The 24462-nt window shown below is 38.6% G+C and overlaps 1 protein-coding gene across 1 annotated transcript in view; it reads left to right on the top strand.

The window, feature by feature from the left end:
* MAN2B2 (mannosidase alpha class 2B member 2) overlaps positions 1–24462 on the top strand; it is a 943157-nt gene that overhangs the window by 748753 nt on the left and 169942 nt on the right. The window contains exon 15 of the mRNA XM_044062827.1: positions 22190–22382. Coding sequence (XP_043918762.1) covers positions 22190–22382 — 193 coding nt within the window. The remainder of the gene's footprint in view (positions 1–22189; positions 22383–24462) is intronic.

The raw sequence follows: 24462 nt of genomic DNA, 5'->3' as shown, positions 1-24462 counted from the left end.
TTTTGGACTAATTCTGAGCATATCTGGGAATTCCCACCCAGGTTCCTAACATAACAAAAGAAAGCCTTGTGATTATCCTTAGTGTCCTGTGCAATTTTTCTCTCGAAGCTGGCCTTAGACGATTTGACGAGTGCCCGTAGTTTTTTGCTAATACTGATCAGAGATGCCTTCCCTTTTTGGGATTTTGCTCTATCATGTAGTAGTTTCCTCCTTCTATTGTATAGTTTGTTTATGGCTGGGGTCCACCAGACAGGACGTCTGCCTTTGGAGGATTGGGTCTTGGTTTTATTTGGGATTGCATGATCCATGCATTCCTGAAGGTGTTCATAAAATGCGTTTATAAAGGCTTCTGCGGTCTGGGCCGTATTTTCCACAGGCCCGGGGTCTTTAAAGGATTCCACCTCTGTTTTGAGGAGTGTGAAATTTTCTTTAGAGAAGTTTTTCACTGTGGTTTTCTAGGCTGGGGGTGGGGTCAGGATGTGAATATCCAGTGAGATTAATTTATGGTCTGATCTTACCAGTGAGGGATACACGTCTGGTCTGGAGCATAGAGTCCCCATGTTGGTGATGATCAGGTCCAGTATGTTTTCCCCTCTTGTGGGAGTGGTAACAAGTTGTTCCATAGCTTTTGAGTTTATAAATTCTAGGAACCTTTGGGCTAGGGTGTTGGAGCTAGAGTAATACTCCCAGTCTATGTTTGGGTAGTTGAAGTCGCCCAATATAATGATGTTTGGAGAGACCTTCATATTTTCCAGTGTTCTCAGGAAGGCCGAGTGGGGTTCCTGGGTTTGGGAGGGTGGTCTGTAGCAGGCTATAAACTGGAAGGCATTTTTACCCACTGTTAGTTGCACATGGATAGTCTCTGATGCTTCGTGCTGTGCCACCAACCTGGAGGTGTGGGTGTCTTTGATGAATATTGATACTCCCCCTCCTTTTGTGGTTCGGTCCAAGTTTTGGGGCGAAAAGCATGGTATGAGGTATAACGTGGTAGTGCTGGGGTGCTCTCGGCTTTGAACCAGGTTTCTGTTACTGCACAGATATTGATGTTCTCCATGCTAAGGAGAGTTTTGAGTGTGTGCATCTTGAGGTTTAGACTTCTGGCGTTGAGTAGCATTACTCTTAGTTTCTTATCCCTTGTGATACCTATGGAGGTGGGTTTGTCTTTTGAGGCTTGCCTAAAAAAGGCACTATGGGGGTAGCAAGAGCCTTTGCCAATATCCGAAAGCCCAGGGGTGACAGGTGCAAGCCGTCCCTAGCGAAGCATCGTGGCTTGATGAGCATGTCATCCCAGGCTGACAGGCATTGGATCCCCTTTGAATGACACCAATACTTAAGCCAATTGTTATAATTGATCATCGTGTCTTCATATTGTGGCATCATTCTTGATGAGGGTAAGATGCTACTCAAGGTCAGGGTCATACCGGCCTGGGCTACATGCTCAGAGTGCTCCTCTATGTCTCTTTTCATGTAGTCCAGGGAGGTACGTCTTAGGTCATTCACACCAGCATGGACAATGACTGAGTCATATTTGTACTTGCCTTGGAGTGACCTGAGTGCTTGTGTTATGTGGCGGATCCTAGCGCCCGTCAGGCAGCTCACCGTGACCTTCTCCTTGTTCAGTCTGGTGAGCGGGACGTCAGTGTGCCTGACGATAGAGTCACCTATTACAAGTGTATCTGGTGTGTTGTTTAGCCTTAAGGGCTGTGACTGTTCGGCACACTGGCTTTGTGAGCTATGTGTTGCACGTGTTTTGTTTTGGGGTAGCGGTTGCTTGGGTCTCTGCTGCTTAGGCAGATTTTTATTTAGAGCCTCCGAGTATGTTTTTGTGTGTTTATGTGTTTGATTTGCTGTCGTGGTAGGTCTATGTGAGACTGGAATTGTAGTGAGTGTGGTTTCCTTCTCCTCCTGACTGGTTACGCCAGTACTGAGTTGCGAGAGCTTAGCCTCCAGTTTGGCTATATGGTTGCATCTCTCACGTGTTGGAATTTGTTGGGAGGAGGAGAGGGTTGTCTGTTAACAAGAGGCAGTTCTAACATTGCCTCAAGATTCCCAGATTCACCAGCTGGACCGGAGAGGAGATTGACAACTGACCTTTGGACGTGCTAGAATAGTATTGGGAATTCCTTTATAATTGAAAAAAGGGCCAATGGGGAACAAGGTACTCAAGGGGAGTTTGTGAGGGTGTAGTGCTTTTAATTTTTTAGTGCTGACTTAGTGAGCAAGTGCCAGGTAACTTAAATGCAATGTGTTACAGGTAACTTAAATGCAAAAATGACAAACAGTAACTTTCTTTCAAGTGAAGCAAGGAAATAAGTACAGTAAGCAATGCAGATATCACTAGGGATCCACAGAAGCGCTGAAAAGCCACGTTTTAGGTAGAATTAGCGTTTCAGGGAAATAACAAGCAAACAAACAACAAGCATACAAACAAAGCTAGATTCAGCAGGCCTGGATCTAGTCTATGCTACAGCAAACAAGGTGTACCAATTTCAGTAAGAAGCAGTTCAAATATGCAGGCACTATAAGCCTGGAATCCTTTCAGTATGTCAGATGAGACATATTCGTTAATATGTGCAGCTCATAGGTTCATAGTTCAGTAGTTCATAGTAGTTCAACATTACATTCGTTAATATGTGCAGCTAGTCTTAGTGTAATCTTCAAAGGGGCCATTGAGACTGTTCCTCTTTCAGACTAGCGCCGTAGGTTTTCTCTTTGTTTTTTTCTTAGATGTTGAAGGGGATGAGAGACATCTAGCCCATTCTGGACCTCATAGTCTTTAATGAGCACATTTAGTTCAAGTGCATGATAGTGACTTTCCATCCAGACTGTTTATTGTAGGGCTAGTAATTATTACACGAATCTTGGAGAAGGAGGACATCCTCGTATTCTCTTATCTCTTATTTTCTTATCTGTTGACTGATTTCTGAAAGACTCCTTGATGCAGGATCTACATAATCTTCAATATATTATTTTCTTTCTCTGTCTCTCAGACCCCCCCCCCCCCAATTCATCATCACTACTTTCCACATTGATTTATGCTATTCTGCTCATGTTATACATATGAGTCTTAACAGTGTAGATTTACAGTACCCATTCAAATCAGGTAACTCAGAGATCCTCGTGAGCAATCCCAGTAACCAGTGCATCATGTGCTACCTTGTTCTGTGGAGAGATTCAGCGTACCCCACTTAACGTATGCCCTCTTCCCCTCCCAAATAAATTTCTTCAACTCTTTAATAATTGATTTGTCTTCTACACATGCTCCTCCATGTAATAACAATATGTGTGACTTGTATTTTATGACTTAAGGGGCTAAAACATTTTCACTGATTATGCATATTGATAATAAGATACAATCAGGCTCTTCCTGTTTCTTAATTTTTGTGTTATCTTCTGTTTAGTCTCTTCCCACATATCTTTAGTTTCTATAACAGAACCCATTTTATTCATATACCCAAGTGCTTCATTTATCATTTGCCATTATGGTTAAGGTGTTTACCTTACAGACACAAGGTGCAGGGTTTGATTCTCACATGGGGTAATTGGCTAGGCTTGAAATGGGCCACAAGGGTAGTTAGCCTAGTACTAACCTATGAAACCTATTAGATAAGGGTATTGTTGAACCAGTTCATGTCTGTGTACATATTACTGTACCGCTGTGTCTTTTAATTTGTCTTGATTTATTTTATATTAGAAGTGTCAGTGGTCCAACGGGTTGCACAGTTGTCTTTTATGCTGGAAGACCAGAAGGCTGTGGATTCTATTTCTACTCCAGGTGATTTGACAGCTAATACTGCAATGCAATATTAGAGGTTGCTGCACTCCTCCTGAATTTGTTGCCCTTCAGATGACATGTCAAACCAAGCTCCCATATGCTTGTGCTTGTGGTAGCTTAGGTGGGTATAAAGGATGCCACAGTACTAATGAAAAAGATCAGGAGAATTTCCCTGCCGCCTTGGCAAATTTCTTCTCGTACTATAAATACCATCTCGAGTGTCATCTAAAAAGAGGCCATTAGTATAGTCTGACTAGCTCAGTCAACAAAGGATAGATGTATAGACAGGTCTGTTCTGAGCCAATCTGAGAAGACAGTATTCCTAGGTTCATAGATATATACTAGGTTAATGACCACTAAGGCCTTTATAAGCAAACCCAACTGTGTCCCTATGTATCATGGGCAATTATTAGTAGGGGGTATGTTAGTAAGTTTCTAGAGGTTATGCGGAGAGCATGAGAGATTGGGCATTATTGTCTGCCTCTGTCTATCAGAGGCATATTATGTATTTCAGATTTCCCATCTATTGGCTCACATGGATGCAGAGCCTATTCCAGAACATGAGGCTCCTATGAGCCACATGTCTGTCTCATTAACATGTCTTATTTATATAATAAGCAAAATTTAAACCTTTGGATCTAGTAGTTCTGATGGTGATAGCTTTGCAGATGTGCAAAAGATGCATCAGAGCGGGATCTGAAGATGCCTTGTATGCCAGGTATAGAACGCTTCACAGTAACTTATAAGAGACAGAGTATAGAGATAAGGCTTTAAGGTGATCTGTATAGGACAGTGAGTCAGATATATATTCAATAAAAATCTTATCACATTTTTTATACTTTCTAGTCACTCAGAAAGATTACACTGTGTACATGTAGGGCCATATAAAATTGTACTTTGACTTCTTCGACCTGGATGCCATGTCTTTATTTATAAGTTGGGCCAAATAGAATGATTTTCTTACTACCATGGCCACATGTTGATCAAAGGTCAACTTACTGTGTACATGTGTTCCCAGAACCCTGATTACTGGGTCAACTCTGAAGGGTGCATTATCAATAGAGTGATTTGCTTGGGTGGTAGTTTTTCCAAAAGGCACTATAATGCTTGTCTGAACATTGAGTTTTAGTCCTTGACTTTTGCACTAGTCACTTGTGTGTATGTTAGACCATCTTGTAAGATGTCTGTCATGGAGGAAATCTATGATATCTCCCAATTTGTAGTCATCTACAAACTTGGTCAGCCAAAGGCCCTTAACATTAGCCTTTACATCTGAGAAGTAGATGCTAAATAGGAGTGATCCCAGCACGGAGCTCTGAGGTACCCTGTTGGTGACTGGTCTGTTAGTGAAGAGGGTATTAACAATCCTGAGTTCCTGGGTCTTGTCTGTGAGCTAGCTGGCAATCCAGTGGGTCATGCATGGGTTAATGCCATTTTGTTGAGTTTGTTAACTATACCCAAGTGGGATATTGTAGAGAACACCTTAACCAGGTCCAGGTAGGCGGTTTGTACTGTTTTCCCCTCATCCATTGCCTTGGTGAATTCTCAAAGAAGTCCACCAGGCTTAAAAGGCACGATCTTCCCTTGACAAAGCCAGACTGGGTTGTGTCAAGTGTCTGAAGGTTGCCTATGTCTTTGATCATTTCCATGATAATTCATTCTATGGCTTTGCATATTAGACTAGTCAGACTACTAATAAAGTCTGTAGTTTCCAGAGTTGGTTGATGGTCCACGCTTGTGAAGTGGGATAACCATTGCAGTTCTCCATTCTCATAGTACACAGCCTGTTTAGAGGCTGTAGTTGAAAAGTGACTCAAGTGGTCCTGATAGGTTATGTTTTCAGTTATTTAGGACGCAGCCCGGGATATTGTTGGGGTCCATTGAGGCTGTGTTTTGGCCTTATTGAGAGCTGTCAAGACCTGCTCCCTGTTAACAGTTGGGAGGGGGTTATGTTAGTAGGGTCTATATTATCGAAGATACTAAATCTCGACTTCCCTTTCATCGACACATATATGTCGAACATCCACTAGAGCGAACACCTACATCAATTTCTTTCCAAGGGAAAGAAATCGGTAGGCCAACTACGCACGACACAATATAACAAACACTATGAAGTGTGGAGCTTTGCCCCCCCCCACACACCCCAATGTGGGGAGCTGTGCCCCCACACCCCCCAACTAAATATACTAACTCCAAGATCGCACTACAGTGGGGAAAAGGGCAAATTTAAAACAATGACCAGCCAATTTCTTTCCCTTGGAAAGAATCGATGATGTGGCCGTTCGCTCAAGTGGGAACGTTCAACACATATGTGTTGATGAAAGAGGAGTTTAGATTTAGTACCTTCAACTACATAATATAGACCCAGCTAGTAGGTATTTAATGGAGGGAGGCTGGGGGTGGGGGTTGAAGTTTGAGCTGAATTTGTCAGCCAGCAAAATCGTTATTTAGCTCTGCTCAGTTAAGGTGACACTATTAATCAAAATTTTGGCACATTGATGTGCACTTCCTATGACGTTTCAGACATAAATGTAGAAGGTCTTGTGATTAACCTCTGAGGCTATCTTGACCTCTTAATTGGCCTTGTTGGACTTAATTAATCATCTTAGTTTCCTGTTTAGTTTAGAGATCTCCTATCATTATGGATATTGTTCTTCCTGATTTTAGCCATAACATTTTCTTTTTGTTATATACCCTCTTAAGGTTAGAATTCAGTCAGTATACTTTGTTTTTAGAGTTTATTTTGGATTTAATTGTAGTAGGTACAGCAGTCTCTATACAGCTAAATATATGGTTGAACAGGGTCTCTGTCAACAGTTCCACATAGGTTGTTGTGACTCGGGCTTGTGAGAGGCTTTGCATTTTGATAAGCTATCACTTAATAGGGTGTAGTTTGCTTTGGAATAGTTCTTAACTGTTACAGGGTTTGGTGGGGTTACTGAGTTGATTTTTTATTTCAAAGGAGACTGCTTTGTGGTCCAACTTCACCAGTGAGGATAATACACTTGTGGGGGTTAGGAATGCAGCGCTCTCCCATATTTGTGAGTATCAGGTCCAGTATGTTTGAATCTCTGGTGGGTGTGCGCACTATCTGCTCAAGGGTATTTGTGTTAATAAAGTCCAGGAATCTTTGTGTCTGCAAATATGAGGAGTGTTTGTTTCTCAGTCTATAAGAGGGGTAGTTAGTCTCCCATGAATAGGATATTTAGTTTAATGCTGAATGTCTCCAGTAGGTCTAGGTATGAGCTGTGGTATGTTAAGGACATAGCGGTTGACCTATATCTTGCTATGATATGGTGTGGGACTTTGTCTATGGTGATTTGCTCATGGATAAATGGATAAATTCCAGGACATCATCCTGTTTAACCAGTGTAAGAGTTTTGCTTGTTGCTAACATAGACATAAACATCACCTTTTGTCTCTGTCTGTGCAGCTGATGATCTAAATGTCTTAGTACTTTCTGCACATTTAAACCATGTCCCAGTAATGGCACAGTTGTTTATATTCTCCAGAGTGAGGAGAGCTTGTAGGGTGTGATGTTTCTTTTTTAGGGTCCTAGCATTAGATTTTTTGGGTTTTAATTGCTGTGATGGTAGGTATGTCAATGTGGCATTGCCTGAAAAGGTGTGGGGGAGCAGATAGTGTTTTAATCAGTGTTTGGAAGACTAGGGGAGACAGGTACAGACCATCCTTTGCCATGCAATGTGGTCTGTTAACCATGTATTCCCATGCCGATAGATATTGAATTCCCCTGGAAAAACACCAGAAACGTTATTATTGAACAGTCATCTTTTGTTCATACTGTAGCATCTTCTTTGGTGAAGTTAGAATGCTGTTCAGTGCAAGACACATACCTGCCTGATATAGCTACTCAGAGAGATCAACAATATCTTTCTTCTTGCAGTCCAGGGAAGTATGTCTCTGGTCATTGACTCCCACATGGACTATCATAGAATGATATTTGTACCTGTAGTGTAGCGACTTAAGTGTGTGTGTAACTTGGCGGATCCTGGCTGCAGAAAGGCAAGTAACCATTATCTTCTCCTTGTTTAGTCTGGTGAGTAGGGCATCTGTATGCCATAGAATGGAGTCCCACATGACAAGAGTCCTGGGTAATGTGTTGGCTTGCCTTATGAGCTTTGCTTTTGGGGCTCAGCTAAATGTAGGAGTATATGCGGTGTTTGGTGTTGCTTTTGGTGAGTGCCTTAGAGATAGCTGAAGATAGGCATTACCATTTATATGTTAGGTGGTCTTTGAGATTTGGGAAGATTACTTTTTAGTGTCTCAGCATAGGTTGGTCTATGTGTGTGTGGTGGATGTAGTGTGTGTGCCATTGAGACTGATTAGACACTCTTCATTGTCACTTGTTCCTGCCTTTAAAGAAGCATCCAGGCCTGAAGACACCGGTATTGTTGTAAACTGTGAGCTGTCCATAGCTGCAGAGTTACTACATGCTGATGGAGATGTTTGTGGTTTCAAAACCTGCTTGCTGGGCTCTGGAATGTTGAAGACTGACCACCATTCTCGGCATGGGCTTTCTTTTTCTGCATAGATTCTGATAACAGATACTTGCCTAATGGGGTGAGGAGTGCAGTTCTCCTTGATACTGTAAGGGAAGAGGACCCCCTTACTCCAGAAATGGTCTTAGCATAAATCTCTTAAAGCTCCATGCAGTCGTTCTTATCATAATGTTTCTGTAGGGGCATGTTGAGGCCAGAGGCCCTTATGAGAAATTCCAGTAACCTTTCTGTCATGTGCTACTGAAACAGTCTGGGAAGCACACACATTCCTATGTATAGTACAGAGGTGACATGCGAGTTGCAGCCATTCACAATTTGGGAGAGGTGACTATACCTGTAAATTCTCTGAACCACTTCTTCAGACCTTTCCTTGAACAGAGTATTTAGGAGTCTTTATCTCGTTCACCTTGTCCAGGAAGGGGCACCAGAGAGATCTGTACACTCAACAGGGGAATGTTGCCCTCTTCTATTCATTTTTTTTTTCATTAGTGCAAAGGGGAGTTGAAAAGTAAGATGCATTCTTTGTCTTATGGCACAGGAGATCTCTACACCTTTTCACCTTTCCTTCCAGTTTCATACCGAATTCCAAAGTTCAGAGAAGAAAGATGAAAACTAATCCTCATTGCTCCTTGGTGGCCAGTAATATTGTGCCTGTTGGGTTGCTGGCAATGTTGCAGATTTCTCATTTATTTATTTTATTTTATTTTATTTTATTTGTTACAGTTTGATGACCAGGAAAGTCCACTGGGCCTGGAAGAGTCAGTTTTCAGTGTAAGCCCAGTGAGAGAGGCTCCACAGGATATAGACAATTTTACAATAGTTATACAACAATAAATAAAGTAGTAGAACAGTGAAAAGTACAGAGATAATATACAATTTGTTAAAAAAGACATAACATTTCAAATCCTAGGTAATGATTTACAAAAGTGAGATTCATGTAGCCTAAACATGTTAAAAGTACAGGCATTTCAGATAACAAAAAACATGTAAGTAAAACATTTATGTACAGATAAAAAAAAATGAGCTTTTTTTTTTTTTTTTGGAAGTTAGAAATATGAGGAGAGGACAGAGAGAAGGTGGTGAGGTGGGAGAAGTAAAAGGTGGTACATAGTGGAGAAAGGGAGTGGGCATGGGGATGCTTATGAGGTATAGGGTAGGAGAGGAAGTAGAGGCAAAGGGTAAGAGAGCACAGTGATAGAAGGTTGAGGTATATAGTGCATGGGAGATGGTGTTAAAGAGTTTATGTGGTAGGGGCACAGGAACATTCCCACTTTGAAAGGACGTGAGACTGGAGAAGAGTTTTGAAGTTTGAGTGGCTCTGAGTATTTCTAAGGGTGGTAGGGAGAGAATTCCAGAGTTTAGCTAGCTGGAGTTGGTGGCAAATTTGGAGATTTTATTGTAACAGGCTTCCAACTTAGCTTGTTAGCCTAGCTGAAGATTAGAGAATAGGGGGTGCCATACATAAGAGAGGGAAGAAGGTAAGTAGAGATAAGGGTGTCTTAAGGTAATGATTGTGTCTATACAGGAGACCTAGTTTTTGGTGAGTTTTTTTATATTAGTTTGGATATGAATGTCAAATTTTAGATTTTCATCAATTATGACACCAAGCAGTTTGGTATGTGATACTATTTCTATGGGGCTGTTATTCTGAGCATTCACTAAAAAAAGAGTTTTTGTCTATATTGGTGTTTTTGGATGGGGAGAAGATCATTAACTTTGTTTTATTGGCATTTAAGGCGAGGTAATTACTATGCATCCATGACTGGGTATTAGAGAAGGCTGAGTTTTGAGAAGTAAGTCAGAAGGGGGTATAAGTCTGTCTTGTTCTCTGTCACAGCATAGCTTGAGAATCAGATCCTTTGCTCCAACTTGACCTTGCAGCATGAATTTCAGAGGTACCTGAATGCACTAGGAAACCTTCCAATTGCCATACTTGTTTTGTTAAGTGAATGAGGGTCATTTGGGAGGAGAAGTACCATTTTCACCTTGTTTGGGTAGTTTGTCAATGGTTCTTACCTACTTCAGACGCCAGTATGATTTTTGGTCTCAGTTTCTGAGGTGCAGTGGTGAGGTTGAATATCTATTATGTTTCTGCCTATCATAGCCTTGTGCTTTGAACTACTGTGGCCTAGCATCATCTTTTAAATAGTTCCTTAAAATAGTCCTACACCTCTCTCCCTTAAAGAACCCTTCTCCTCCTTGTGACTTGAATTTCATGATTGGAAGACTTTCCTGACCCCTCTTTTGATTCTGCATGTTTGCTGGGTCTAACGTTTGTTTCCTGGAACGCACTTTCCTTGGTGACTAGCACATCTGCTGAAAGGTGCCAAAGCTTCAGGCCTTCTTTTGTAGTGCATCAGCCCACCAGCCCATTCATCTGTTTTCCATTTCCAGAAAAATATATAGGAAAGAACCCTTCACATGCTAGAAGTGCACTGAGAACTTAGAATTTGGGTTTAGAAGACGGAATGACTCGTAACCTTATTTGATCCCAGGGTAGAAGGACAACATGTATTCAGGAAATCCTTTCCAGACTAATTGCTGTCTACATTATCTTTTTGTATTTGTAGTTCTGATGAGACGATAGTAATGAAATAGAACCTTTCATATTAAAAGTATCCTTTAAGTTAAGAGATTCTATCCATTTTGTTAATACTTTAGCTGTAGAGGTTAATTTTAATTTTGTTTTGTCACTGGTATCAGAGTTTTCTAGTAAGCAGTTAAAATCCCCACCTATAATTAAACTACCTTTATATTTAGCAAGTATTATATGTAAATGTCTCTAAAGATTTGAACCCAAACCTGGAAACCAAAAAATATTAACTAAAGTCCATAATCTGTTATTAAATTTGAAGATTATAAAAGTTAAAAGGCATTCTTGACCTTCATATTTATATAAAATTTGGGGAGAAACTATAGTATTTTTCAGTAAAATCATGACACCTATTTTCTTTGATTTAAAATTCAATTGAGCTAGAATTGTAAATTTCCCTGTATTCCAAATATCTTTTTCTGTATGCTTGATGTGAAACCACTTCAGCTTTATTTATATTTAAATACTGTATTAAGTTTGCTCTTTTTCCTTGGATTATTTAAGCCATTAGCTTTGAAAGATAATTAAATATATCCATTTATATGATTAATACTTGTTTGTATATTAGCATTATAACTTGAAGTATAATGCAATAAGACATTATAAATAGTAGTGATACTCTTATGTTTTTAGAGCAATGGTTTGAAAGAAATCAAGCCATAAAGAAATAAAAATAATTAAAAAATAAAATATATGATACAACTCTAAGTAAAGTGAATTAACAAACATGAAATTATCACAATTCCTGTTCCAATAGCTAAACAAACCAGCTATTAGACTATCAAACACTACTCTACCACACAACATATATCGACTAAAAGAGCTCTGTAGCAATATATAAATGATAGAGACATTGTATAATTAAGAAAGTATGTATAAGATTAGATTAAATTTGTATAAGAGAGAGTAAATATGTTTATATACATTAAAACATAAATATAGCAAAGTGTTATAATGTGTAGAAACATACACAACTTATCTCTCTCGTTTTTCCTTTACTTTTTTGATTACTTCTTCCTCCCACTTCCCTACATTTCTCACATTTCAAATGCATTAAAGGAATCTTTTAATCTTTACAAAATCAGTTTCCTCACTGGTTTCAATGAGATGTGTTATTCTTAATAAGTGTGTCATTAAATGTTATTATTGCTGTTAGATTTATGGATTTAATAGTAAATGAAATGTATAGATGTATGACTTCACATAAGTACAAAATTTTAATTGAGCAAAATATTAATATTTTAAAACAATTAATAATATTAATTCAGTGCTTAATAAATAATATCCTCCTGTATCGTTTTACAATAAAAAGTGTAAAGGTATCTTCTGGTATGTTGCAAATCACTCTTTCTGAAAAATAAACCAGTGAAGCAGATGATACCACCCCTAGGAGTATTTTGGATTGTAAAACATCAAACTTATACATTTTGCAGTAGTTTTCCTATATAGTATTCTTATCCCTCTTACTAATATATTATTATTAATATGTTATTTATAATTTAATATAATATGAGACATTTTTATTTCAAAAGAAGGTAAATTTAAATAATACAGATAAAATGTATCTTGTATTTGTCTTCTTTCTTATTGATAGTACTGAATTCTCACACTTATGAAAGCATGATCTAATTGTCATATACTGATGAGCCAACTCGATTAATTATACAACCACTGGGAACCACTATTCACATATTTATTTATTTAACTTTAAAACTAACTTCCTCTCCTCTTTCATACATTTCTCTTCCACCTCTCTAAGTCTGTTTTATCCAAACTCTTTTCCATGTCATTTCATATACATCAAACTACTTGCTATTTTAAAGAAAACCATGGAGAAAACAAAAACACTGTGGAGGCGCTTATCCATATGCACGTACCCACATAAAAACGGAGAAACTTCCAACAAGCAAACTCATACAGTAACGGACACAAAAAGAAAAAGAAAAAAAAAAAACAGCCCATGTAAGTATTCCAATATTAATTTCAGTTAAGAAATCTGTACAGGATTATTTCATAATTGTTTTCTTTATTTAAAAACATAACTCAAAGACAAGCAGAATCTGCTTAATTGAGATACTAAATATATTAGGGAAGTAACCAATTAGTGCAAAGGTGACTTCCTATTCACACATCCAGACTTGCAGTAGCTCAGTGGAAAAAAGACATTGAAAAATAAGAAGAAAAGCAACAGAGACAGTACAGTAGGCTTATGGTAAGCAGCACAAAATGAGTAAATAATATGCTAAATGCCTCTATATAGTCACTAGTACCAGTTTATCAATGGTAACAAAAAAAAAATGAAAGAAAGCTCATTTATTTTGACAGGAAAGGTGACTTCAAAGCATGTACTACACCAACAATTCCCTTCCAAAACTTCCTGTAAGCAACACATCTTTCAGTACCTATAAAAATGACATTTTTGACTATATATCAACCGACCATAAAATATCAGATTTTTCCTATGTTGGTATTAAAACAAGTTCAAATAAAGGAATGCAGAAAAATCAAAAATAACTCTGCATGTCCACAAATTAGACCAGTCTTTGGATCGATCAGATTTCATGACATGTTATTTAAATGGGTCTATATTATGTCCACGAAAAATTAATTTGCTGAACTACATCTACATCGAAAATGCAGTTCAGCGAATTCGCTTTTGTGGGAGGGCTGCACCCCCCACCCCACTAATTATTTATACCAACTTCAAGATCACACTATAGTGAGGAAAGGGCAAATTTCCCAAGCCTCACTGTGATTTTCCTATTATCAATTCGCTGAGCTACATTTTCGATGTAGATGCAGTTCAGCAAATTCATTTTTCACCGACATAGGCTCAATTAAAGTATATAATTAAAATGCTATTTACTGAAAACATGTATATTTATTTATGTTATGAATCTTAAAGCGTTACACTTAATTCAGTAGGTATTAAATGAATATGTTATCATCACTAAATGTCTCAGTGTGGTAATCTCATATACTCTGAGACATCAGGAAAGAAAATAAACAAAAGAACCACTTGTTAAATAGACTGAAGGTTTAAACCAGAAGGGCAGTTATTTTGTGTTAGTAGGTTTTAACGTTTTGCTAGATGAAGTTGAAATAGTATCAGTTTTTTTGTTTTTTTCTTCATATCAGTCCACAAGTTTTTTTTTTTTTCTGAAATTCTTTTCAAGGAAGGAGAAAGACCCATCTATGTCTTCAGTTATAGGTAGCAGGTTATTGTTTTTAACAAATGTAGAGGCTTCTTCCAGGTTGTTAAAGATTCTTATTTCATTGGTTAGTTTTTTTTTTTTTTTTTATTTTAGCTGGAAGTAGAATCTGGGATTTTAAACCATTTTGTCTTAAAGGTTGTTTTTGAAGTAATCATTATCAAATTTGATAAGATTTTGTTTATATTTCAACAGTGCTTTCCTCCATGCAGTTTTAAGCATCAATTCTTTATCTGTAGAAAATAAAAAAATTATAATAATGAACTTCAGTGGAGAAGTTGAGGAAGAAGTAATGGGTTTGCCTGTGGCTCTATCAGTTCTTTCGGTGTTATATGAAAATCATTCATAATGTTTTAATATTTCAGGAAGCCAAGAGTTTAGAAAGGAAAGTAAATCCTCACCTTCTGCTTTTTTTTTTCCAGGAAGTCCAAAAATTCTTATTTTGCATCTCCTTTCTCTATTTTCCAGATCATCTATTTTGTTTAAGAGCCAAGTGTTTTGTTTTAGTAAAAAATCATTTTGTATTTCACCCTCTTTCACTCTGCGATCAATGTCATTTACAGCATTCTCCATTTCATAAATTTTTGTTTGCTGCTGTTATAGCATTTGTTTGAAAACCCCAGTTTGTTTGAGACAATTTTCTTTGAAGTTTTCTAGGTTATCATGAAATGCATCCATTTTTACAGATAATTCTTGTAGAGTTGATGTCATTTATGTAAGTCCTTTCTCAAAGAGATTTCAGCTTGGAAGTGCTTAGAATTACTCATTTTCAGTTGGGAATTCAGTCTCCAAGTAAATTTGACAAAAATATTTTATGGAATCTCTTCAATATCAGAAAATAAAATAACTAGGAAATATTTATAAAACTATGCATTTTATTTTGTGGGATGAGGGTATCTAGGGTGATTAGCTTATGGTTGGATCTGACCAACGAGGAGTTGACTTCAGGTGTGGAACACCGGTCACTGATGTTGGTAATGACTAGGTCTAGGATATTGTTGTCTCTGGTTGCTATGGATAAGTCGAGCCAGGGCATTGGAATTTATGAATTTCAGAAAGCGTTGAGTGAAGGAGTTGGTACATGAGTAGTTTTCCCAGTTAATGGTGGGGTAGTTGAAATCGCCCATTATTAGGGTGTTTGGTTGATCCCTAATATTTTCCAGTATATCAAGAAAAGAGGAGTGGGAATCCTGGGGCATGGTCGGGGATCTGTAGCAAGCTACAATTTGGATTGCAGTTTTGCCCAGAGTTAGTTGCACTTGGATAACCTCGGATACATTATGCTGCGCAACTAGCCTGGAGGTGTGGATATCCTTAATGAATATGGACACACCTCCGCCTTTGGTGTTCTGATCCAGGTTAGATAGCCAAAAAGTGTGGTATGAGTTATAGCCTGGTAATGCAGGGTTGCTGTATAGAACCAGGTCTCAGTCACTGCACAGATATCAATGTTCTCCATTTTAAGGAGTGCCTCGAGTGAGTGCATTTTGAGATTTAGACTTCTAGCATTGAGTAGCATTGCCCTCAGTTTTTGCTTGCCTGTTCCTGTTGCAGTGGTGAATTTGTCATTTGAACCTTGCCTAAAAAAGGCACTATAGGGGCGGCAAGACCCTTAGCCAGTATCCGGAATCCCAGGGGTAACAGGTGCATGCCATCTCCGGCAAAGCATTGTTGTCCGTCGACCATGTCGTCCCAAGCAGATAGATACTGGATCCCCTTAGAATGACACCAGAATTTTAGTCAATTGTTGAAGTCAATCATTTTGTCCTTGTACTGTGGTATCATTCTGGGCAATGGCAGGATGCTACTAAGGGTTAGGGTCATACCTGCCTGGGCTACAAGATCAGAGAGCTCTTCCACGTCTCTTTTCATGTAGTCCAGGGAGGTACATCTCAGGTCATTCACACCAACATGGACAATGACAGAGTCATATTTGTACTTCTTGTGGAGTGACCTGAGTGCATGGGTTATGTGGCGGATCTTAGCACCCGACAGGCAGCTGACAGTAACCTTCTCCTTGTTTAGCCTGGTGAGTGGGACATCAGTGTACCTGACTATAGAGTCACCTATGACTAGTGTGTTGGCTACGTTGTTTTGCCTTATGGGCTGTGGTTTATTGGCACACTGAGTCTGTGGGCTATGTGTCATTTGGGTTGTGTTGGGGGATTGCTTGCATTTCTGCTTTGGAGGTCTCTTGTCGCTTGAGCAGATTTTTATTGAGAGCCTCCACGAATGTTTTTGTGTTTCTATGTGTGGATTTTGGTGGTGTAGGTTTAGTGGGTCTATGAGTGGGGTGTGATGCAAGTGTTTACCTTCTTCTCTTGACTGCCAAGTTCAGTCTTGGTTGGAGAGAGCTTTACCTCCAGTTTGGCTAGATAAGTGCATCTCTCATAGGTTGTGGTGTTGCGTGGTAGGAGGAGAGGGTTGTCTGTGTACATGAAGCAATTGCTACATTGCCCCAAGATGCCCAGATTCATCAGATAGATAGGAGAGAATTTTTGATTTCCTTAGTCATGACTGAAAAAAGGTCCTAGATCCAGCACATTTAAAAAAGTGAAATAGATTACATCTTGCAGGCCTTGTGTTTTGGATTTGAACTTAGCTTTGTGTTACATCACTTGCTGACAACCTATTTGTTATTGCATCTGTGTAGTTCTATGTTTACAGTATTAGTTCCAACTGCATTAATTAATTGGCAACTGTACATGTTGGCCACTGCCACAACTAAAGGTAGTGATTGGAAACACTTCTTTTATATAAGGTATGTGTCAGATGACATTCAAGGAGCCACACAGGGAGACTGGCATTACCTTTCTGAAAGAAAGTTTACAACCTATTGAAAATCTGGTCATTCACTGACACTGGTGAGCCGAAACTCAAAGTAATGAATACAGCTGCAGAAAGATGTTTTGTTGTAGCAGGTATCTCAAAAAAGTTTTATCTTTTTAAGTAGGGGTTGATATCTCAAGAATGAATCTTTAATTGTCTTGGAAAAGGCACTGTTGAGAAGTTTTAACCAGTGAAATAATAAAAGTTCACAAAGAATATTAATATTCCAGATCTGTTCTTTGTTGTAGATGACAAGCGCTGTCAGACACTGGGATGTACCTTGGGGGCAGCTGTCCTCATTATTTAGGTCATTTTGGACACATCTACTGTACTGTATAAAATATTGAACATGTGGGTTATTTGTTTGGGGGGATATACTTGATGCTTCTGTGTAAGCTGTTGAAAACCTGACCATTAGGTTTGCTACCCTTCATGGATGTGTCTAATGGTTACTTAAAAGTTGTTCTGTCATTCATCTGGGTTGATGGCCCAAATAATGTATTGTTATAATGTTTCTGACATAATGCCAACATAAGTATTATACATGCTTCTGTGCCACAGCTGTACATTTTTATTTATCATTTATTGAATGAGACTTGGGTTACAATCTTACTTTGAATGACACATCAGTGGTTACGCCATTTCTCTGGCTAATGCTTGGATCAAAGTCAGTTTTGAAAGCTCTCTATCAAAAATATGGACTTGCTCTCGTATCTTAGTTAAGCTTCCCTCCAGAATAGCCAGCAGCCAATTAACCCTAATCCCCTCATTCTTACTACTGCTGAATCTCTACTAACACCTTGCTCAACTATTCACATTGCTGGTACATAGCATCTTTCCTCTCTCCCAACCGTTTTTAGCCCCTTGCTCAGGTACCAGTCATTGCAGTTATATAACTGGCCACAAGGTGGCGCCTCACCACTTCTGTATATTGTTTTCCTCATAGACTTTTTTTTTACCCCCCTTTACCTTACTTACTAGTCTTTTAACAGAATCACTTTCCCGGATCTGCTTCTTTTTTCACCCTCTCCTCCCTCACCTTGCTATATCATACTCTAGTACACCAACTTAATATACCTCTACAGATCAGCCGACTTTACCATATACACTTTCTCTAACTCTCTGACCTACCTGCTCTTTCTTCCATTCCACTGATTGTTTTCCATAGTAATCCACTCTCTTGTGTCTTCCCGCTCCGTTCGCCCTTCGGGCTCACTCCGCTCCCCTACCCTGCCCCCTATTCCCACCTGTCCCCGGGGTCTCTACACTTATACCCTCATAACCACTCCCCCTTTACCTAAAACCAATCACACACTCACTACTAGCCACACCCTATATCTATATCTCCACACCCCTTAGATATAAATCTCCTCCCACTACCCCCAGCCTATTCTCCCAAAGGTTAACCCCTACTCTTCTTCTTCTCCTCTAATACCCACTTTTCATTCTTCTACCATGCCTAACCAACATCAATGTTTACTAATACTCTCACTATTGACTACTCTTACCACTACCTACTTCTTAACCTCCTATGAACAACCCCTTTTTTCTACTCTTATCATCCCTTCCAAATACACTGCAACGTCTTTTCCTGCTTTATCCACAAGCTTTCTCAATGCCATCTACAAGCCCAGCTACTTCCAAGCTAAATATCATCGACTAATTCATATTAAATACTCAATACTTAACAATAGAAAGTTATTTGACTCCCATTGTAAACTTCTCCAATACTACAGCTTTACTTTATTCCACTCCTTAATAGATGGAGACATTCATCCCAACCCAGGCCCAAAGACTCACCCATCCTCCACTAACAGTAACCAATATAATACTATCCCCTTACCATCAACCAAATCCTCTAAATCACTCTTAATAGCCCATCTAAACATACATATAGTATATGTAACAAAATACCTCAAATTCATGCTCTTCTAGGTGTTCACCAGTTCGACATCCTCTGCTTAACTGAAACATGGTTCAAACCCGCAATAAAAGATATTGAAATTATCCCCCCAAGTTATAATATCATTCGACAGGACCGTATAAATAAAAAAGGTGGGGGGGGGTAGCAATTCTCTATAAAGCAGGACTTCAAATCAGCAAAATAAACCATAAACTACCCTCAGAAAACAACATAGAAATACTTATTTCTAAATTACAGCTTAACCACCAAAAATCAGTTAACATCATCTGCACTTATCTTCCACCAGGTAAAAACCATACTATACTAGAAGACCTACTAAATTGGCTTTCCTCCAATCTCCCTCAAGAAACAGTACTACTAGGAGACTTTAATATTGACTGGAATTCTTGTAACAATACCAATCCATCCACCCTGATCAACCTGTATGGCTTCGCACAAGCTATAAACTCTGCAACTAGAATAAATAAACTTAATAATAAAGAAAGCATCCTGGACTGGATACTAACAAATTGTCCACAGCAAAACTGTACAACAGGAACCCTCCCAGATGACCTTAGCGATCACTCTCTAATATATATAATTAGACATAAAACAAATGTAAATATCTCTACTCCAGTCATAACTGCCCATAGCAAAAAACACTTTGACCAAGAACTGTTCCTAACCGAACTTAAACAATGCAACTGGGAACCACTCAAGTCCCTCCCAATAAATGAAGCAGTAACTTACTTCAATACTACTTTCCTAGCAATCCTAGACCATCATGCCCCAATGCGTTCCATAACAATGAAAAATAAACCAGCACCATGGCTCACAAATCAGACTACGAAGCTAATCCTTAGTAGGAACAAATCTTGGGCTAAATGGCGTACCACAAAAGACAAAATTGATCACCAAACTTTTAGGCAACAAAGAAACATAACTAAAAAAGCTGTCCTACAAGACAAAAAGAACTTTTATATCCAACTTCAAAAATCATCCCTTCAGCAACCACAAAAGTTCTGGTCTACTATAAACAGACTACTATCCCCAGGTAAAGTAGCCACGCCTAATCTACTAGGCTCCAACCCTGACTGTCCAACACAAATAGCAAATGCTTTTAATACTTTTTTTTACTTCTGCTGTACTAAATCTAGCAAATCAACAAAACCCTGATGCCTCCAATTTGCCCAGTACAAACTCCATTCCTCCCCCCTTCTACCTTGAACCGACCTCCTATATCTCTTCCCTACTTCAAAAATTAAAACCTACTACCCCCTCAGCCGATAAATTACCAGGAGAATACCTCCGACTAGGAGCCTTAGCCATTGCCTACCCAATCTCCATATTGATCAATAGAACCATAAAAGGCAATATTCCATCAGTTTGGAAAATCTCACACATTATTCCTCTTCACAAAGGTGGTGACTCCACTGAATACTCTAACTATCGTCCCATAGCTCTACTGTCTCCACTTGCTAAAATAATGGAGAAATGTATCCACAAACAATTAATTACCCACCTACTCCACTACAATCTCTTAGCTAACTGTCAACATGGTTTTCGTCCTTTCCACAGTACCACCACAGCCTTGCTATCCTTTACAAACTGCATCAACAAAAATCGCAATAATAATATTCTTTCCTCAGCATTCTTTGTAGACCTATCTAAAGCCTTCGACATGGTCAACCATCAACTTCTCCTCCACCTACTAAAGTCACTGTCTCTCGATAATTCTGCTATGAACTGGTTTACATCCTACCTGGATAACCGAAAACAAGCAGTTCTCTGGCAAAACCATCTTTCTGAACTCCTTCCCACCTCCCTAGGTGTCCCACAGGGCTCCATTTTAGGTCCACTATTGTTTTCCATTTTTATAAGTGACCTTCATCTCTCTATTCCACTCTCTACCTGCATTCAATATGCTGATGACTCTACAATCATTTGTTCAGCTTCATCCCAAACTGAACTTCATTCTCTCACACAAAAATCCTTCACCACTATAGAACAATGGTTCTCCAACCACTGTCTTCTCCTCAACCAAAAAAAAACAAATTATTGCTCTTTACACCCTCTCACTTGTCTCCCCCTCTTCATTTTACACTTATATCCAACAATGGTACCATTATTTCTCTGGACCCCACCACCAAACTCCTAGGTATTACAATTGACAATCAACTAAAGTTCGACACTCACATAAATACTACAATAAAATCTACTAACTAAAAACTTGGATCCCTCTATAGAATCAAACATTTCCTGACACCTCTAGCCAGAACCACAATAGCTAGAACCCACTTAATCTCTACCCTTTTATATGCTTCCCCCATATATACCAATCTGTCTAAAAATAATCTTAACAAACTAGCTGGATCGTATAATAATATTGCCAGATTTGCCACTAACTCTCCATACAGGACTCATCACTGTCAGAATCTAAAACAACTAGATTGGCTGGAATTACCTCACCTATTACAATATAACCAACTTATAATCGCCCATAAAGTCCTTCACCAACCCAACAACACCCCAATTCTCTCTACCCTCATAACACCATATTATAACTTGAGGAATCTACGCTCCACCAAAAAAATGTTGATGCACACTTCCTTATCAAATAATTCAGCAGGAGACTCCATATTCTATAATTCAGTTGGGAAAATATGGAATCACTTACCACAAAACCTTACAACCCTAACCTCTCTCCCACTATTCAAAACAAACCTAAAACATTTCCTCTCTAACCACTGGTTATGCTCTTGTACCAACCCTGACTAACTGGTGTTTTTAAACTATCTGTTACCATCAAAACATAAATTTCTTTCTCAGAACTAGTCATGGACCTATTTTCTAAACTAACCTACCTTTCTCATTTCCTAATACTGTCTTTCCTCAGTACTACTTATCATACTGAACACTTCTATTCATATTCTTCCAGTGCTTCTTGAAAATTTTATTATACTGAAGATGATTAACTCTTTCTAATATCATGTAATAATTTTTTGTTTTAAATGTTTTTGTTCTGTATACTTTAATATGCAATATAGAATGTCTTTGAACTTGGAGCTTTTCTCCCCGGGCCTCCACTGAAAATGGACATGTATCCAGTTGGACTAGCCCAGTTAACAAATGTAAAATAAATAAATAAATTTATATAGACATAATGATTTGTCAGCAGATTCATAGGTTGCCTGACACATTTGCCAAGTCTGTCACATAGATGCTATGCATTTAATGTTTTTTTTCCTCAGTTTGTTGCTTCTTATTTTTGTTGTTTATGTATTTTGTTTTATAGAATAATAGAATATGAAATGTCTGTTTATGTCTAATTTGTTAGATTTTATTGGTACATTGCAGGTGATGCTTCACAGAAGATTGTGGAACAACCAGGAATGGGACTTGGGTTACAATCTTACTTTGAATGACACATCAGTGGTTACACCAGTTCTCTGGCTAATGCTTGGATCAAAGTCAGTTTTGAAAGCTCTCTATCAAAAATATGGACTTGCTCTGGAACACAGACCTGTAGTGATGATAGGATCATTAACGGGTAACTGCAAGATTTTTTTTTTTTTTTTTGTGAGTGTGTTGCTAAGGAACAATATTTTTGAAAAGGCATATGATAATTTATGCAACATTTCCAAAGGTAGTTTGTATAAAATAATGCACATTGTTATGTAGCTCATTCACTAAACATGAGTCATGTGAAAGTATGGATAGCAAAGCTTAAAGTAAATGAATTAATTTTGGTTTCACTTTTCATCAGTAGAATAGTGGCCAAAGAGCCAAAATCAGGGACAAATTTTAAATACTGCCCTTATAAACGTAAAACATTGCTAGAGTAATGGCTTTTGCTTTATCATGCATTTCCTGAAGGTAGCACAGTCTGAAACCCAAATGTCTGTCATTATTTAGTAACTCTATTCCTCAATGATTTGCCAGAAAACCACAGATTTTATGTGGAATAGACCAAATATATGAAAGAAGAATCTGGATATTTTGAGAAAATCCGGACAGTTCAGAGGTATGTTCTTGTAGAAGTGTTGAGAAATGTAATGTTTTTTCTTGTATAAAACTGCAATAATAGCTTTTATCCAGCCATGTATTTTAGAAGCTTAGGATTAAACCTGCATCTCAGTCAATAAGTAGTCCTTTCTTTGTTGTTGGTTTAAAATGGCACAATATAATGTTAACAGGATTCATAAGTGAAACCACTGTAATCGATAACTTGCATTTTGCCATCTGAATGCTAGCTTTGCAGCAGTTGTATACCAACATAGAGAAATATGATCGGGTCTCCAATTGTAACTAATTTGCTATGTGTTTCTTATATGGACATCAAGAAGTTCAACTCAAGAAGATGAATCTTGACATCCATGTCAAGAGCACACAAACAGGGTTATGATTTGAGAGAACTATTCACAGTTATTTGTAGTGCATGGTGGTTGAGATTTTTATGTACTACAGTATTTAAAGAAAAGTGTGCAGTACTAATTGTTTTACAGCTTTAAAACCTTAGCACAGTTAGAACTGCTAGACACAGAATAACCACTACAGAGCAGTGGTGGAAAGAACTTCTTCTTTCGGCTTTTCCCGGTTAGGGGTCGCCACAGTGGATCATCTGTCCGCTCATGATTGGCAGTGGAGTTTTACAGTGTCGAGTTGCCAGCCCGGCGCCCAGCCTTCCACAGAAGGGACACACATGCACACACTCACACCTAGGGCCAATTTGGAGTGTCCAATCCACCTACTGCATGTCTTTGGGATGTGGGAGGAAACCGGAGCACCCGGAGGAAACCCACGCGACCACAGGGAGGACATGCAGACTCCACACAGAAGGCACCCCAGCCGAGAATTGAACTGGAGAACCTCTTGCTGTGAGGCGGCAATGCTAACTGCTACACAACCGTGGCCGCCCAGTGGTGGAAAGAACAAAATGCTTTAAAACAAGTCAAACACTTATTTGGTCAAGAAAAGCTGACGTGTTTTAATGTTTGTTTTGTTTGTTTGTTTATTTTAATGCTGCTTATTAGTTCTCGACACTGTTCTTTGATATACTTTTATTATTGTTAATGCTCTAATATGAGATTAGAGTTTAACAGCAGTGAGGAATGATGAACAAAAGCAGACATCAGAAAGTGCTTAACAAGTCTGAAATTTTCCTACCTTAGGAGCGTAATCATGGTACTTTCACTGTGCATGTGGAATTTATTGTGTACCTGCAACTGATAGATTAAGCACACTGCACTGTCTGAACTTTGTTATTTAAGTTATTTTATTTGCTCTTCTGCTGGCTTTATATGCTTAACAAAACACATTTTCTGACTTTGGTGGAAACATGATGACTGAAAGAGAAACAGCTCTCCACATAACTGCACAGGTCTCTCATGACCATATCTGTTTGAAGAGGAGTACCACTTATATGTGGTGGGAGCAACTTTTTTGCTGGACGTTGTGCTACACTACTTCTATTCAGCTTGAGATTGTTTTCAGTACACCAGATACTTGCACATATGAAGCAGTTTAGTATCAGTTTAGTATCGGTGGCTGAGTGAATAATAGCACCCTGCTTACAGTCATCAGCAAACTTGATCAACCACACTTCAGGGATATTGGCGTGGATGTCTGCA

This window comes from Protopterus annectens, chromosome 2.part1 (genome assembly GCF_019279795.1).
Source record: "Protopterus annectens isolate FY-2018-M chromosome 2.part1, PAN1.0, whole genome shotgun sequence".
In the NCBI taxonomy this organism is placed as follows: Eukaryota; Metazoa; Chordata; order Ceratodontiformes; family Protopteridae; genus Protopterus; species Protopterus annectens.
The sequence above is the reverse complement of the archived record's forward strand: the minus strand, read 5'-3'. Positions and strand labels throughout refer to the sequence as shown.